Source organism: Sprattus sprattus (assembly GCF_963457725.1).
Source record: "Sprattus sprattus genome assembly, chromosome: 2".
Lineage (NCBI taxonomy): Eukaryota > Metazoa > Chordata > Actinopteri > Clupeiformes > Clupeidae > Sprattus > Sprattus sprattus.
This window is the reverse complement of record NC_137921.1, coordinates 34,598,012-34,615,869: the sequence shown is the minus strand read 5'-3', so window position 1 is coordinate 34,615,869 and position 17,858 is coordinate 34,598,012. Positions and strand designations below refer to the sequence as shown.

Here is a 17,858-nt window from a genome sequence, read left to right as displayed (position 1 = left end):
AAACATTAATACATTATTTATTGTTAATCTACAGTTGGATATATTCAACCCCCAAAAGATTGTAAGGATTTACCAATGAAAGTTTTTTCAAAGAGCTACATTTGGCTTTGAATGACGTTCAGCTGAGTGAAACATAAGATCAACAGAGAAAAGGTATGATCTACTAGTTGTCTGTAATATATTGTCACAATTATTCAACCCCTATATGATTTTGCTGTTTTTAAAACTTTCTGATAGTTGTATGCCCTAAAGAGGAGTTAATAGTTTAGTTAGTAGTTTTAGTTTTTGACTGTACTTTATTTGCAGGTCACCCAGTTTATTCTGGCATTTTAATTTACTGTTGCTTTTTTACAAAGTTGCACATTAATGGAACAACGAAACTTCGTTGCATAGGTCTGAGATAACTTTGAGTACCATTGCACTATATCTGGTGAAGGTCGGCAATGATGTGACAAGGCAAAGGCTCAACAGAATGCTGAGGTATGCTAACTTGGGAACCAGTTATTGTATTTAACATTTTTGTATCACTAATGTTGCACTATTGCACCAATGTTCTTCTCCTAAGAAAGGTTCAGAGACAAATTCAACTTTCAATAACTTTATTTTACAAGTACAGGGGTTAGGACATATTTGAGGTTCAAATCTTTACATTCTATGCACACCGGGTGTTGCACTGGCATGCCATATGGGCCTCTGCTGTCTCCCTTAGGTCCACACTCTTCTCAGAGATGTTGCTCAGATCCACATAGCTGGATTCTAAACAGGAGAAAAAGTAGTAGTGTCGGATCAGCTGGCTATTCGCAACACAAATGTATATATCAACTAGGAAATCAGTTTTTAGGCCATCAGGAAGCATCTGGGACTTACCAGTGGGCAGACAGTGGAATCCAATGGTGACTGGCATGGTCTTTACTGGCAGGCAACCAGGCAGACAGCGCAGCACTGGCTCAACGGAGTAGCATTTAGACTCCTGTCCATCCACAATCACCTGCTTCTCCAGTTTCACAGATTCAAGCTTCAGACGGCACTCTGAAACAAATACAAAGACGTGTCAGCACATTACATGTGACAGACCTTTGTCTAAAAATAAGTTCTTGAAAGGTATCTCTTACGAGTGTTGTCACGGCAGCTATCGGCAGGAAGCACCCAGGAGTGGGCATAGCTGGCAGGGCTCTTGGTCTGGTAACCACTGGGGGTGGAGTACTCCTGTTTGATCTCTCCGTCGGCTTTACCACACAGACCACAAGTCTGTCCCTTCATCCAGTCCACAACATTAACCTGAAGGACACAGGTTTACTGAGGTTTAGTCCTTTTGTATTTCTTCAAATGTTACTGCACATGTAAGTTGCATTCCAGCTGTATTTACCCTCCATGTGTCCTTGCTGAAGTAAACCTCCTGAAGACCAAGGCTAGGAGCATGAAGTGCCAGGCCCTGAGCTTTCTGTCTGATCTGGATGGAGCCTAAAACCAGAACCACTTTATTATGAACACAAATTATAGCATATCAGTATTTTTGCATTAAAGCCCCAATATGCAACAATTATACTTCAGGATTAGGGTTAGGATAAGCAGTTTAACCTTAAATTAACAGCTTAAAAAAAATTGGGGCGCTACAATGACTTTTAATATGGAGAATCGCGTCCGTGCCATTGCGATAGCAGGGTCCATTTTGCCTGCCGCAGCCCGCCGACCTGACTTGTTTACTTTCTGCCGATCTAGTAAGTAGCTTATTTACCGTTTTACTTTGTCTTATGTTGCACTTGCTTGATGTTTGACAGTGTAAGGACAGTCGTTGAGTAACTAGTTTGTCATAATGTCAAAGTCAGCACATTTCAAAAGATTTCGTTAGTTTTAGCTGCTAGCATACCTTTAGCGAATAGCTATTGTTCCGTTGTGCTGCTTTAATAGAAGATGATGAATACGTTCAGTTTACCTGAGGGATGTTGGTAGGGAAGGCTGGAAATAGGAACCTCCATTCCGTTTACCTTTACCAGCACATCACTTCCAGTGGGGTACAGGTCAATGTCCCTGAAGAAGGTCACAGCAAAATCGTCAGCTTTCCAAACCCCATCATTTTGATATAATGGGGTACTCACTATTTAAGAATACTCACATATCAGCAATCTTCACGTTGATGTGGTTCTGTTCAGTGAGCTCATCTTTCTTCAGCAGGACCATGAATTTAAGCTCTGATGTGCAGTCCTGAGCCAACACTTGGGAGCAGGAGAGTGGCATCTCATTCTTTAACCTTCTGTTGTTGAATGTGGTCAGTGTGTCTCGGACCATGCTACATTGAGCTGAAAGAAATGATGGACCATAGATTCACATTCATTCATTGCTGATGAAAAGAATGAAATGTCATGAGATGGCACTTACAGTTAGGCAGAACAATAATGTTGGCGGAAAAGATGTTAACGCCTACCTGAGGTAGCCTCAGCAAACATGAAGTGCAACTGGTCAAGAATGTTGTCCCCAGGAATGGCGCGGATAACTGCATCAGCACCAATAGGCAGGGCAACGGGCAGCGGCAGGGCCAGTTTGGAAAGAGTCATCTACACACACACAAAGCAGGCAGTGTGATGAACATCAACAGGACTGATGCGTTTAGAGATCATCACGATGAAACTATTTGGAGATATTTACCATGGGCAGTTTCACAATGACATCGACTGTCCTCTCGGTGGGGATGGCAACAGTCAGTTCCAATTCTTTCTCACTGTTCTTTGCTTTACTGAGAGTGACTCCGCCCATCAAAGCAGCACCAGGGATGTACTTAGCTAGCCTTGGTGGACACAGAGAATATACAATGTCAAGAGTATGTGGAATTGATATTTGCTTTGAAATATAACTCTTTGGTTAATGACATAGTACCTGGTTGCATAGGTAGTGACAATAGCAGGGATCTTCACCCATTCCACCTCCAGACGGGCTGCAGGGCTTGCACCAAGGAGACCAGCCTCAGCCTTCAAGATGGTGGCATATTCCTGGCACTCTGCTCCCCAGGCAACCTTAGCCTGATTTCACAGAAGATACAAATGCTTAAATATTTACACCAAAGTCTCAAAATGACTTCAAAGCCTTGAAATGTGACAGAATCGCACCATGACTTTGTGTTTGCTCAGGAGGACACCATCAGCACACAACTTCCAGTTGTCAGTTTCAGCAAGAGCAGAGACGATGGTCTGCACCCTGTTGTTTGCCTTATCAAGATAGGCAGCAGCCTGGTATCCCAGTAACTTCTTGTCGGCTCTCACAGCACGGAAGATGACCACCACAGCAGGAGCGACGGCATTACCAAGGAGCTTAGTCTGGAAATACGGATGAAAAGAGACATATTGAGGATTACCTCTTATTCATTTTCACCCAGACCTAATCTATTTCTATAAGCTTTGTAGCATTTGATGGACCTCACCTGTTTGTAAATGGCCTCAAAACTGGATGCACTGCTTCCACTGCTTCTGGGGTCTTGAGCGGAGATTCTCTGAGAGACCAGGTACTTAGAGCAAAGCACATTAAAGTTAGACCTCATTTGTACTACTGATGAAATTCCAGTGGATATATTAATTTCTTACATTTAATGGATACAAATATGAATATAGCTGCAAGCAGCGATGGCGGTTTCCTCCTCCAGACATTGCGGACCAGGGAAAAATGTATTTTTGTGACAATTTGTCACTGTATAGAAAGATCCATGCTGCAGACTTGCCAATGGGATATTACATTTCAAATGCATTACTTTGAAGATCCTCAAGGGCCATGGCTTCAAGCTAAGAGTGAGAAGGGGTGTGGTCATCCCTACATTTCCTTAAATGTTGTGTGTGTGTGCATGCGCGTGTCAAAGGAGCCTGTCCCTGTGTGTGTGTGTGTGTGTGTGTGTGTGTGTGTGTGTGAGAGAGAGAGAGAGAGAATCTGGAGCACACACGCACGGAGGAGCAGAGAGAGAGACCTTCTACTGAAAATCACCCTAGAAATTAGCCAAGCATGCATGTTTCAAATATTCACCAAAAATCCACTTTTCATCTTACAGTCAACTTTTTTTCAGATTTGTGTACTTAACATTCTCAAGTGTCTTCAAATGTACTTGTGATTGAATCAGAGTATCACTTTTTGACCTGTTGATGTGTAAAGCATTATTTTAGCGTTAACAATGTATCCAATTTGCTTTATATCAATCATTTTTTAAGATATGAAGTTGCCTTTGCACATGGCAACATGTTGTAGTGTCTTCCAGTGACATATCAAGTTGATTTCACAAAGATTTGCCAAGATATGACTTCACTTCCTGTTTGGCGACTTTTCAGCTGAATTTGAGTGGCTGTACCGGACAAACGGTTGTGACGATCAAAATTCTAAAAAGTAACTTTTGTGAGGCTAGGTCTGAAGATCATCTCTGGTGATTTTGAAGAAGATTTGCCAAAAATTGTAGGAGGAGTAGGCTTTCAAAGGTTTTTGATAAAACCGGAAATAGCGGAAAATCTATGTAACCGGAAATTGACGCCATAGGGTGTGTTTAATTCGTCTTGATCCAGGGAATCCAATGGTACCTCATTTTTGAAAATCGGTCATGCGGTTCAAAAGTTGCGTGTGTTACAAAAGTCCAACTTTGACCTGTTGGTGGCGCTAGAGTGGTGTACTGAGAGCCATGAAACTTGGTGTGAATGAAGAAGGGACTGTCCTTAATGAGTGTGCCAAATTTCACAAAAAGTTACCATATGGTTCTAGGGGCTGCCATTGACTCCCATGGAACAAGAATAATACTAACAGATACAATATAGCTGCAAGCAGCGATGGCGGTTTCCTCCTTCAAACATTGCGAACCAGGGGAAGAAAAAAAACATTTGTCACTGTATAGAAAATCCATGCTGCAGACTTGCCAATGGGATATTACATTTCAAATCCAACATTTACAATGCTTTTGCCTTGAAGTTTAGACTGAGTGGAGGTTGTGTGTGTGCGCTTACCCTGTGTGTCTGTGAGAATGTATGTGTGTGACAGCAAGCTGTGTGTCTGTGAGAATGTGTGTGCGTAAAACAAAGCCTGCGCGTGTGTTAAGGGGAGACTGCGTGTGTGAGATTTAGGAGCCGCGCGGATGAGGAGACAGAGAGACATTCTATAGAGAACCACCCTAGCAAGTAGTCAAGCATGCATGTTTCAAATATTCACCAAAAATCCACTTTTCACTTTACAGTCAACTTTTTTTCAGATTTGTGTACTAAACATTCCCAAGTGTCTTCATATGAACTTGTGATTGAATCAGAGTTTCACTTTTTGACATGCAGATGTGTAAAGCATTATTTTAGCGTTAACAATGTATCCAATTTGCTTTATATCAATCATTTTTCAAGATATGAAGTTGCCTTTGCACATGGGAACATGTTGTGGTGTCTTCCAAGTGACATACCAGTTTGGTGTTGATATCTCAAAGATTAGCTGAGATATGACTTCACTTCCTGTTTGGCCGCTTTTCTGCTGAATTTGAGTGGATGAACCGGACAAACCATATGGTAACATTTTGCGAAATTTGGAACAATCATTAAGGACCGTCCCTTCTTTATTCATGCAAAGTTTCATGTCTCTCATTATACCACTCTAGCGCCACCAACGGGTCAAAGTTGGACTTGTGTTAACACACGCAACTTTTGAACCGTATGACCGATTTTCAAAAATGAGGTACCATTGGATTCCCTGGATCAAGACAAATTAAACACACCCTGTGGCGTAAATCCAATGGTACCTCATTTTTGAAAATCGGCCATACGGTTCAAAAGTTGCGTGTGTTACAAAAGTCCAACTTTGACCTGTTGGTGGCGCTAGATTGGTCTAATGAGAGCCATGAAACTTGGTGTGAATGAAGAAGGGACTGTCCTTAATGAGTGTGCCAAATTTCAGAAAAAGTGACCATATGGTTCTAGGGGCTGCCATTGACTCCCATTGCAGCAACATAATAATAAGAAAGCCTACAATAACAATAGGTTACCTCCTACCGGAGGAAACCTAAATAGATACGATCATTCAAAAGAATCAGTGGAATTACCTGGTCCTTGTGGAATTTCTTGAAAGGATATTCCTTAAGTGAAACCTATGGGTAAGTGAGATCAAAAAATGTCAAAAGCAAATACAATTTTGAGATAGCTTTACATTGAAGAAAATTATAAATGATGTGATGTGGCCCAAACTCACCTTTGGCATGCTGGAGCTGGAGGAGCTGGAAGAGCTGGAGGAGCTGAGGAGGCTGCTGGAGGCAGAGCTGGAGCTGGAGCTGGAGCTGGAGCGCTTCACAGCAGGCTCAAGGATCTTCTTCAGTTTAGACACGATGGCTCTTCCCTCAGAGCTCATCTCGTCAATAATGTTGATCTCCCTCAGGAGCTTCTCTGCAGCCTTGGCTCCAACTTGTACTTCAACCTCCAGTCTCTCAATGGCTGGGCCATCAGCTACACAAAAAAGAAAAAAATATTTTAACTGACTGAGCATTTCTATCCGCCGCAGAAATGTATTTTAAAAACACAAAAACAGAAACCTACCTGGTTTCACAGCCACAAGAGCTGCATGCTCTCCGATCAGGTTAAGCAGAGGAATGGTCTTGATGAGAGCAGCATTGCTAGAGGTGAGCTCAAAGCATCCCTTGATTCCTAGAAGTGGAGCTGGGACACACATGATCTTGTGGAATGGTGTTCCTGCTCTCAACTGAGGTTGAACTTCAGATGATGCCTCGGAGGAAATGATCTCAGAAGACTGTGGGAGAAAGAATCATGTTCACACTGCAGAACAGAGTCAGAAAATGCCTCCGTCAGAAAAGTTTCCATCTGACCTACCAAACTACGATCAAAAGAAGACAGCCTCTCAGCAGACATCCGTTGTGCAGCAATAACTGGTACAATTGGTGTGATTCTCTCAGCTGCAAGATCCTCAATGTTGCGGGCAATAGCCAGGGTCTCAAAACTAGTAACAATAAAAATGATGCAGGCTTAGCGTCATGAAAGTTATCTATATTATTTTTCACATTCACTTCAACGCGGTTATTATTACCGAATGTTGGCAATGTGCTCTGGTGTCGCAACGGGGAGAACCTCAATCTTGAAGTTCAGTTTGGGTATATCTGCTCTTGCTTCCAGTTTAGCGGGCAGCACGGTGACGGCCTTGGCTCTAGCCATGACAGCAGCCTGAATCAAGGCAGTGTTGATTCCCATCACAGCAAAGGTGTGCACGGCAATGCTAAGGAAAAGTAAAATACATATTAGAATATTTTCTGTGTATTCTTTTAAAATGAAAGTGTGTGGATATGTGGAAAGAGGTGTACCTTGGAGTGGCCTCAGCTTCCAACTTAATGTCTGTTTTCAGAAGCTCGGCAGCAGTGATAGCACTGAGAGCCTCAGGAAGAGGTGGGGTGATGATTGCCTTAACTGTAACATGCAGAGGAAAGATATCAGGTAATTATAAAAATGCAAATGTTATAAAAGGATAAAAAAAACAGAGCAAGGGAAATATATTGTTTATGGATACCTATATTATATCACGATGGGTAGAAATAAAATGATCATCAGTCAAGTCCTACCTTTAACGGTGGCAGCAGCAACAGCAGCAGAGTAGAGACTGAGCTCCATTGGCACACCAACAGCAGTGGGGAAGATGCGACGAATCTCAGCAGCCAGAAGAGGCTTAGCGGCCTGAACTGAAATGCCAGTCTGCAGTGCTTTCAGGGCATCCTTCAGCAGGGTCTTGGCATCGGCACTAGTGGCAAGCTGGAGATGGGAAAGATCATAACATGTCCATACTGGAAATAGCTTTTCACACACTCTTTACACTCGCCTTACAAAAACAAAGCACTAAAATACAGCTCATAATTCTAGTGTGTAAGGTGAAAAGAGTAAAAACTAAATTCCTTACCTGAACTGCTTGATCGACAATTGCTTTGTCAATGTTTGCAAAGGCAATCTCCTGTCCAAAGAATTTGACATAGATGGATGCCAGTGGCTGGCTCTTTGGCAAGGCCTTCCATTCAGCAATCTACAAGAAACAGAAGATTTTGTAAATTAAGTCAAATATTAGAATTTCAACGTCATGTAAAATGTACATGTGGAAATAAGAACGTGAAAATGATTTTAACTTTCACTTACTGCTTTCATGACGCGCTTCATCTTGGTGAGCCTGTCATCCTCCATATCTTGCAAAGCATGAGTTTTCAGAAGGGCCTCCTGAATTCCCTCAGTTCTAACTCCAATCTGAGAGAGAAACAGTGTGATCAGAGGAGCATGGTGATCACAGAGATGGAAGTTGTTTCAGTCGTATACACTGTATTCAAGCTTATTGTTATGTAACCCACCTCAAGAACATCAGCAGCAGCTCCAGCAAGATAGGCACGAGCTTTGGCCACAACGGCTGTGGGCAGAATGGTGGCACCATCGTTGATGATGAAGGCACTACCAGCAGCACCAGCCATCATGGGACCTTCCAAAAAATAGAGAATTTAAAGTTAATGTTGGAGACATTTTAAAATTCATTAAAAAAAACATCGAAAAACATGCTTACTTCTGAAGATATCGAGGTGGATTGCTTTGCTGAAACGGTAGCTCAGTCTGTCCAGTTTGGGGCTCAAGATCTTGATGGCAACATTGCTGGCAGCAGCACTAAAATGGGCATGAATGGTCGTGTTAGACTTCTAAAGATGGTAAAGGAAAGTAAAATATGGAAAGCCATATAGGGGTGCACTTACACAGTGGCGTAGTCTGGGGCAGTGCTCCTGGTTAGGGATCTGATGTAGGAATACACAAAGCTGACAATCTGCATGCTGGTCTCCTTCTTCAGAATGCTAGCAATAGTAGATACCAGTGCAACTGTGGGTTTGGTCTCAAACAGAACCACAGCAGCCACCATACGCAATTCAGGGTGAAGAGCCTTGTCCATGAACAGCTGCAGGGCCACTGGCTGAATCTACAAGACCAAATACATATAAACAATAAGACATGAAACTTTGATTTTTCCAATGGCCCATGTCCCAAGAAATGTGGCTAGGCTCACCAATTTAGGTTCCTTCTTAGCAATGCTTCTGAGAGCCAAGATGGCGTCGACTTGAACCCTGATTGGGAGAGCAGCAGCTGCAGAGCCAAATCCTGGGAGGATCTTCATGATTGGTTTAAGACTAGCAGGGTGGCCAGCGTTACCCAGAACTTTCACCAGTAGGGTGATTTCAGCAATATCAGCCTTAGCAATAGCCTCAGCTGCACGCTCATGGATGGGCTGGAGAAAGAAGTCGAATATTTTCAGTTACTTCAGAAAAAAATTATATGTAAATTCAGGGAAAATTCTGAGGATAAAGGGAAAACATTCACCTTCAGGAGTTCAGCTGGGCAAGTAGGAACTGCAGCACAGTACTTGGCAATCATGGTGCCATAACCCAGCATAGCAATCTCACGCAGAACAGGGTTTGACTGAACCTTGTGGTGGAGAGCCAGGGTCTGTATGATTGAGAAAGAAGAGTTATGAAGATTGTCCTCTTAAAAAAAAATATGAAAACCTTCAATTCTTTAGTGCACTTACAGAGATGAGTCTGATGATCTTTGGATCAGCAGGAACCATATGCACAGCAGCCAAAAGAACTTGAACTGTTTCAGGAATGGTGATGTCTTCAGCCAGGAACTTCTCCTTGATGAACATGACAGCGGCTGGTGTTCCAACAACAGGAATGGCATCCAGAATCCAACGTCTGAAATAATCATGTTGCACTTAATAGATATAGCAAACCAGTGTCCATATGGAGTATACATAAATATATAATATTTATTCATGTATTTAAAATTACCGAAGACGAGCAATTCATACCTGTATTCTGGTTTTGCCTTAAACTGACTCCAGATGGCTTCAACGTTCTCCAAGCTGGCCACACGCAACACCTGGATCAGCTGGATAAACTTCAGAGGAGCATCCTCATGGACCTTAGCGACATTGTTTGCAACCAGATGGTGCAGAATCTCCAAAATCTGAAAAAAAGTACAGAAATTGTGAGGCATCTGAAAAGGAGTTTGGAAAATGGTGGCACACAGGGGTTCCTATGCAAGGCTGTAATTTCACCTGAGCTGGTGCGTTAGTTATCTTCAGGAGCTGAATTGGAGTCTGAAGAATTTCAGTGGCAAACTCGTAGGGCAGGGATCCGCGGGCCACATAATCTGCCTTGATGGGCACAATGGGGGTTTTCTCAAGCTCCAAGAAGGTCAGGCTTTGTCTATAATCGTGGTATGAAAGAAAACATGTAATCTGACCTTGAGACAACAAATTAGCTATATTTTGTGAATTGAGAAAATGCTAACTATAATAAAAACCCATACTTGGCTTCCATCTGTGCAACTCCACCCATCTCAGCAACAGGTGTGACCTGATGAAGTTCCCGGACCGTTGCTTCGGTGATCAGAGAACCAGTGACGCTTGGTTTCATAACGTAGCTGTAGGTTGCGGCTCCAGTCAGGCTCTTTGCTTGCTGTATGTGTAAGAAAAGACAGTTTTAGAAAATGTATATGTCCAAGCATGATCAGATCTAAAGTAAGTCACCTTGTTTTGCTTACCAGTGTTTCCAAGTAAGCCAGGCCCAAATCCTTGATGATCCTCTCCTGGCAGTTGTTGAGATCCTTGGACTTGGTGACAACAATGCGCCCTGCCTTGACATCCTCACTGATGACATAGTGGGTCTTGCACACTCCCTGAACTCCAGCCTTTAGATCAAAAAGGGACATATTAGTAATATGGCAGGACATCACATGAAAATAGTAGAATATGATTCTTCATGATGTTGTTTTGTCTCACCTCTTGCAGTTCATAAACATTCTGGGTCTTCTTGAGGTTGAGCTGAAGAATGTTAAGGATACCTCTGTAGACATTCAGCACTGTAGGGGAGACTGCAGCTGGAGCAAACACTTTGCCGACCACACCATTAGCGTACTCAAACTTGATGGGAGTCAGAAGCTGAGCGGCCAATGCTGAGGTGAGCTTGGTGGCTGGTACAAAGGGGTCCTTTGGCAAGACACCACTGTACTCGAAGATCTCAGGCTCTGCAAGCTAAGGATACGTAGGTTTCAGTTCTGATGCTAATTAAACATCACCGTGCTAATCAGAAACAGAACATTGGATTACCTTCAGCAAGTAGGTGTTCCCAGCCAAAGCACTGATGAGAACCTTGCTGCTGACTTTCATTCCTGCTCTGGCCAGACCCTCCACAGGAAGACCACCGAGGAGCAGTGCCTCATATTTGTACACATAGGTCTTAGCGGCAGCAAACTCAGGAGCTGTCGAAAGAGTGAGACAGGTTGCAGTGAAGACATTTTACATTTAAATGTTTTTTTCCCCCGGTTCCTCTTATAATATAATCTTTAAGACGGTTATCAACTGCTTATACTCACCAAGGTTAACATGTTGACTCGCTAGAACATAATTAAAATAAGAAGACAGATATTTTGTTAGAATTGAATGTAAATTCTTCATTCATTTTTATGTCAACTAATTACTCTGAACAACCAGAATTGAAAACAGTTTCAGCAACTTACCCACAAGGGCTAGAGTCAGTGCAAACACAACCACTCTCATGGCTCGATTGATGTAAAAGACAACCTTCTGAAGAAGTGGTCCACTTTTATATTACACATTTTTAGGAGATTTTCAATCTCAAATATATCATTAACTATCATTTGACCCACCTTTGTACACACATGCACAAAGTTGGTTCCAAATGTTCTTGCCCAATCAGGTTAAGCTGACCGTATTACTGTGACCAGGGTGGTGGTTATCTGTTTTTTTTTTTTTTTCCTGCACTGAGAAATCGATCAATATTTCCAGTTTGCCATGTGAAATGTGATGTAGCTTGAAACCTCATATATATTTGACTTTTTCATCAATTATAATGAACAACTTAAAAAGTAACTAATTCTAAGCTGATGGCCTGAGTATTTTTAACATACATTTGTTTTCATGACTGCAGCTTTAAAAAAGGACGAAAGATCAGAGGCTTTTAATGTACCGCTGACATTACTACATGTCACTAAGTAAAGGGAGGTCTTTAAGGACACAGTGTCTCTGTAAGGTAGATAACACTCTTGTGTTTTTACATTTACATTTATTTATTTCACAGAAGTGCTTACATATATTTACAACAGTGTTCTTGGGCCGGATGTTGTTACACCTTACATATGTATGGAAAAGGTCTGTAAATAACTTTATTGAAACTTTATTAAGGTCTGGCATAGTGTAATAGAGTTCATATGTGAAATGAGGACATTTAAGATTTCATGTTCAGATAATTTTAGAAGAGGTGATAGTAGTGGCATACAATATTTCAGCCCAACCAATATATTCATATTCCTGTTTAAAATCAATTGAGTTCTGTTCAGTGGTTCTCATTCCTCACAAAATGTACCCAGGGTGAACAGATGTCAGTCTGACCTTTAAACAGAGTTGCAGTAAACGTGACAAGCGTGGTGTCGCAAGTTGTGTTTGTTATCACATGAAAGGGCAATGGTGGGTTTTGAGTAGCTCAATTCAGCTCAAGTAGTTCAAGTCACCCTCACATTTAGCATTACTGTGAAGAAGTTTTATTCTCACGTAATGAGCTAATACACAACATTCTCCCACCTTCCTTCCCTCCCTCTCTCTCTCTCTCTCTCTCTCTCTCTCTCTCTCACTCACTCTCACACACACACACATGCGCATACCCTGAGCATATAATGCTCTTCATAGACTACAGCTCAGCATTTAATACCATCATCCCTGACATACGAGTCAGCAAACTAACTGCACTAGGCCTCTCACCCTCCATTTGCACCTGGATAAAAGACTCGGCCCCCACCTCTCCTCAACCCTCACGCTCAACACTGGCTCTCCACAAGGCTGTGTGCTGAGCCCACTTCTTTACTCCTTGTTCACTCATGACTTTACTCCGACCCAGCCGACCAACACCATCATCAAATTTGCTGATTACACCACTGTGATCGGACTCATTTCAGGAGATGACAAATCAGCGTACAGAAATTAAGTACAGAAACTGACAGTGTGGTGCTCAGACAACAATCTATCACTGAAGACCACAAAAACTAAACAATTCATTCTAGACTACAGAAGGCAAAGTACAGATCCGGCCCCTCTCCACATTAAGGGGGACTGTGTGGAGAAGGTCCACACCTTGAAGTTCCTAGGAGCCCACTTATCAGATGACCTCTCTTGGTCTGCCAACACCTCAGAGTCAGTCAAAAAGGCATAGCAGCGACTTCACTCCCTGAGTTCTCAGGAAAAATAACCTACCTAACCTACAGCATGTCAGTACTCCGTGGTACCCCAAGCTGCAGACAAGAGAGCCATCCAAAGGGTCATTGTTACAATCCTGTGGTTCTGTCTGTCTATTTTTGCCAGTACGTTCTGTTTTGTCTTCGGTGTCTTGCAGGCGGTTTGGTGCGCTGCTGATTGGGGTTCTAATCCCATTGGGTTAGAGAAGTCCCGGCCCTTTACCGGATTACATCACACAGGGCTTGCTTTGGGGATAGCGATTTTCTGTTGTCTGCCAGCATTCGTTGCTGCTAGGCCCAGCCTCTGGCCTTGCCCGCGCCTGTACCATAATGTACACTACTCACCGGGAGAGGGCGCCAAGCTGTTGAGGCCTGAACTCGAGACCTTGTGTTTTAGCTTGTGGCGTTATTTTTTAGCCTTAGTTAATTATTTTAGTATTTTTCCAATAAATGCACGGTTATTTTTACTCCTTTGTCTGCCCGTGTTTTAAAATGTTTTGTTACGTCCTAAAGCCCTAGACAGGCATGTAACGGTCATCAACACAGGCTAAAAAAATCACTGGCTGCTCACTGCCCTCCCAGGAATCCATTGCCCGCTCCCGCTACCTTGGCAGGGCCAATAACATCTTGAAAGACTCCACTCACCCAGGCCACCACCTGTTTACTCTCCTGCACTAAAAAAGACATGCACTAAAAAAGAAAATCATCCTGCAATATTTATACACTAATAACTTTTTTGACTGCAAGTCACATATGCCATCTCAGTCACCTTACACATGTGTATAAACAAAACTGTTACTGTATTTATTGCAAAGCACCTCAGGGAAGTACTGTTGCTGTATTTATTGTTCTTCAGGGAAGTACTTTAATCTATACAATCGCACTTTGTTGAACTCCTTATATAGTTTTTTTAAGCTATTCATACTGTTTTAAGATAGTTAGAATAATGTTGTGTTATATGTTGTTGTCGCACCAACAGGAGCAGCACTCCAAATTTCGTTGTATGCAAATACAATAAGAATAAAGGCTTTTCTGTTTCTATTCTATACATCTCAACCAACGTGACATGAGCTAATTCTTATTTTTGTCCAAAGTAGCAACTCAGTTGTCTCTGTCTGAAGAATGGTTTGAAAAACACTCATGAAAAGATGTAATTTATACTGCAGTATTTATGGGAAATGTACCAAAGGGTCTCTGAGCAGTACAGGAGGGGAAGAGTGTCCAGTCAGTAAATATGTTTGAATGTGAACTATCCAGAGGTTAGAGACATTATAAGGGGGGAGAAAGTGGCTAGAGTGGTAAATTACGTAATTGCATCATGTGAAGTAGTTATAAGTTCGAGGTGTGTGTAATGAGATAAGCAGATGTCACAGGAAATTATACCGTGACACTAAATAAAACCACTTAAAGACAGTGTCCAAATCAGGGACGTGCACAGGAGTGTGCTAAGGTTGCTTGGGCAACTGCCCGTTTGCCCTCCGAGGGACAAAAAAAAAATTATATATTATTTAAATGTTTTTCCCTCCGAGGGGCACTTTTACTCGAGTAGGGCAAATGTGCAGTTGCCCAAGAATTTCATGTAGACCTAGTTTTAAAAAATCGCCACCCGAAACATGTCATAAAGTAGCCATCTTAACTTCCAATCGATAAGCCTATGGGCAACGAGAGTGAAAGTCAGTAGGGGGAGGGGGGCATGCGCCCTCCTCTGTTTACTCTGGTACTGCACGCGACCGGCAGCTGAGCATTGCATTTTCGCCCTTAAAGGCACCCAGTGCAACTTTCGAGGCTTAAAAATAAACATTCAATTTCTAGTCTTTTTTACACGTACAGTAGTAAGTTTCAATAACTCCATACCATTACATATCGACATTCAAGGAGCAAAGATGAGACGTCGTTGTGTGGTGAGAACTGTCGCCGCCATTTTCCCCCCAAATCTTTATTTATTGGTGCCACCAATAAATAAAGCAGGATTCCAGTCAATGGAAAAATGGCCTCTCCCCACCGGCGATTGTTGTTGTGTACGGTTTTTTATCAGTTCTCACCACACAACGGCATCTCATCTTTGCTCCTTGAATCTCGATATGAAATGGTATGGAATTATTGAAACTTACTACGTGTAAAAAAGACTACAAATTTTATGTTTATGTTTCGAGTCTCAAGCCTATAAAGTTGCACTGGGTGCCTTTAAGAAACGGTCAGGGTTGTTTTCTTCCGTCTTGATGAAAAAACTGCTTTAACGTTTAAGGTGAGTTTTAAGTTGTAGAAATGTATAACAAACGAACAATCATCATCATGTTTTATGAAATTAATTAAAACCTTCATAAATCGAGGCTCAGTTTGCCACGTTTAGCCTAAATAATCAGATGGCTAGTTTGCCTACCAGACATCTAGCCTGTTATCACATGCTAATGTTTTGGTAGGAAAACTAAGCTACATGTCTGCTGATGTCAGTTTATAACATTTAGTTTTAACAATAAGAATAAATGATGGAAATAATGCATCACATAAATGATTTCATTCAAAATGGTTACATTTTGAAATCCTATCACTATTTTGGGTGTTGTTCTTCTTTGCTTTCATTAGTAGGCAGGCTTATCTCTTGTTTGTATCAAAGTCTTTAGCATAGACATTAACAAAGTTCTTAGTTAAGGGATTGATAGCTGTATTGTAGTGTTTTATTTATCTATATTAATAAAGTTCCTGTTGTTGTCAGTTTTCCATACAGTCCGTGTGATTTTTTTTCTATTTCTATTTATAGATAGCATATGACTTCCATTTATTTTGGTTGTTTGCAGAATCAAATCTTCTATTTTGTATTATTTTCCGCGAGGTGTGCGTGGCCCTTTTAACATATAATCTGTTAATACATCTATGAAATCTAATGTAATGAAAATTATATATTTGGCTGTGAATAATGAAGGAAGCAATAAATCCGATTATTTCCTAAACCCTCGAGAGCTGTTACCATGGAGATTTAACGTTACGTTCTGTTTGAAGATAAGGTAGCAGCTAGTGTTGAAGAATGGATAAGTTGAAGTTGGACGACTTTAAATTAATGTATGAAATTGAACAACATAAACACCTACGACCACAGTGACACCGATTATAAGGACAAACGTCGAAGAGATACCGGATAGAGGTCTGTTTCGGAGGCAGTTGGGGAATCAGGTGAGTAACTTAAATATACTATTAGCAGCTATAGAACAGACCTTTGACGTAACGATATAATATAGAAGCTATGTGCTAACCTGTTTAAATGCAGTCGCGCTATGATATGTATTAAGCTACCGTTTCATAAACGTTTCATAGAGTTCCTGATGCTTTGGTACATTTCCTTTTAGTGATTGTCCAATAACTGAAGCAACAGCTTTACCAGAGCCCTGTGACATCTGGGTTCAGTTCAGCCAGGACGAAACGCTGTCAACATTAACTGGGGTGAGACTGGGACTTAGCGAAGGGGTCAATTTATGTTGTAACTTTAAGTGTATCGTTTACACTTGATGGACTTTCAGTTAATTATTTGAGTGCGGATTAAATTAAGTAAGATTGCATTTGTATTGGATGTATTAAAATATGCATACTTGCCTTAGTTAATGTGATTTGGTTGATTGTTTCATTCATACTGTTGTTTTGATAATGCAGAAAGTTCGTATTATACTACATTTCCCATAATGCACAGCGAGTTGCATTTCTGGTTAACGGTTTCAACGGTTATTTGCCTGTACTCTGTGAGTGAGAGAGATTATGCGAGTAAAAGTTATTCGGTTTTGTACCCAGTTGTGGACCTCCATTTATTTCCTGCCGGCTAGATAGATTAAATACAATAATTGAAGGTTTGATAACTTAACATTAGACATAAATCTATCAAAAACGTCCCGATTTTGACAGGGACCGTCCCGAATTTGACAGGGACCCAGGCACGTATCAGACGCGGGGGATGAGTACGATGCATCCCCCTCACTTCTTTTGGAAGGCCATTCCATCCCCTCCACTTTTGTTCGTCAAATCCTCACAAAAATCAGCTTTTGTAATAAAAAATAGTAAACGTTCGCCTGTTGTATGCAATTTAAAATGGTTGCTATGATTGCATCCCTCTGTATCAAATTATCACTCTGTAAATCCCAGGCATATTAAGCGATTAAAGCGATTAAGCAATTAATTATTAATCATTAATAGATGCAAGGTTCATGGCTCTCTATTCAAGAGCTAGTTACCTCCTAGCATAAGATCCCATTCATTCTTCCGACTGGAACTAAGCCTACTTTAGTTTAAAAACTGTTCTCTTTTTTCGTGCAATATAGCCAATGATGCCGAAAAGAAAAAGACAGGGGACTATAGACGGCTTTTTCAAGAGAAAACAAGTAAGTTGACTTCTCTCCCTCTGCAGACACTGACGTGCTTGCAAGTTGCAAGCTATATCTGTTTCGAGTGCTACCACGGTTGGGATGCACAGGTTTGACTAGGGCTACAGGTAGCCTTTACGGAGAGTAGAGATCCTCGTGCGATTCGTCATTTTCAAACCTTGAGAAAACGGTTTTTGTACAGTATATCCACTGTAGAATGCAATATTGACACATCTGTCATAGAGCAGTATCCTGTTAC

General features: G+C 41.5%; 1 protein-coding gene across 1 annotated transcript; it reads right to left on the bottom strand.

Annotated features, from left to right (window-relative positions):
• Positions 1-652: 652 nt before the first annotated feature.
• Positions 653-11,568, bottom strand: LOC308382896 (vitellogenin-like; the record flags this gene model as incomplete). The annotated part of the gene is made up of 34 exons (XM_080860429.1): positions 653-756; positions 868-1,029; positions 1,113-1,278; positions 1,367-1,461; positions 1,934-2,028; positions 2,114-2,297; positions 2,423-2,552; positions 2,644-2,782; positions 2,872-3,014; positions 3,102-3,308; positions 3,413-3,496; positions 6,035-6,079; positions 6,181-6,431; positions 6,522-6,732; positions 6,813-6,939; positions 7,027-7,212; positions 7,298-7,400; positions 7,553-7,739; positions 7,885-8,004; positions 8,115-8,219; positions 8,321-8,445; positions 8,527-8,624; positions 8,711-8,928; positions 9,016-9,234; positions 9,327-9,452; positions 9,535-9,700; positions 9,817-9,974; positions 10,066-10,216; positions 10,320-10,468; positions 10,554-10,700; positions 10,792-11,043; positions 11,119-11,270; positions 11,385-11,405; positions 11,529-11,568. The coding sequence occupies 34 exons, from the start codon at positions 11,566-11,568 to the stop codon at positions 653-655; spliced, it is 4,866 nt and encodes a 1,621-aa protein (XP_080716555.1).
• Between the last annotated feature and the right edge of the window lie 6,290 nt (positions 11,569-17,858).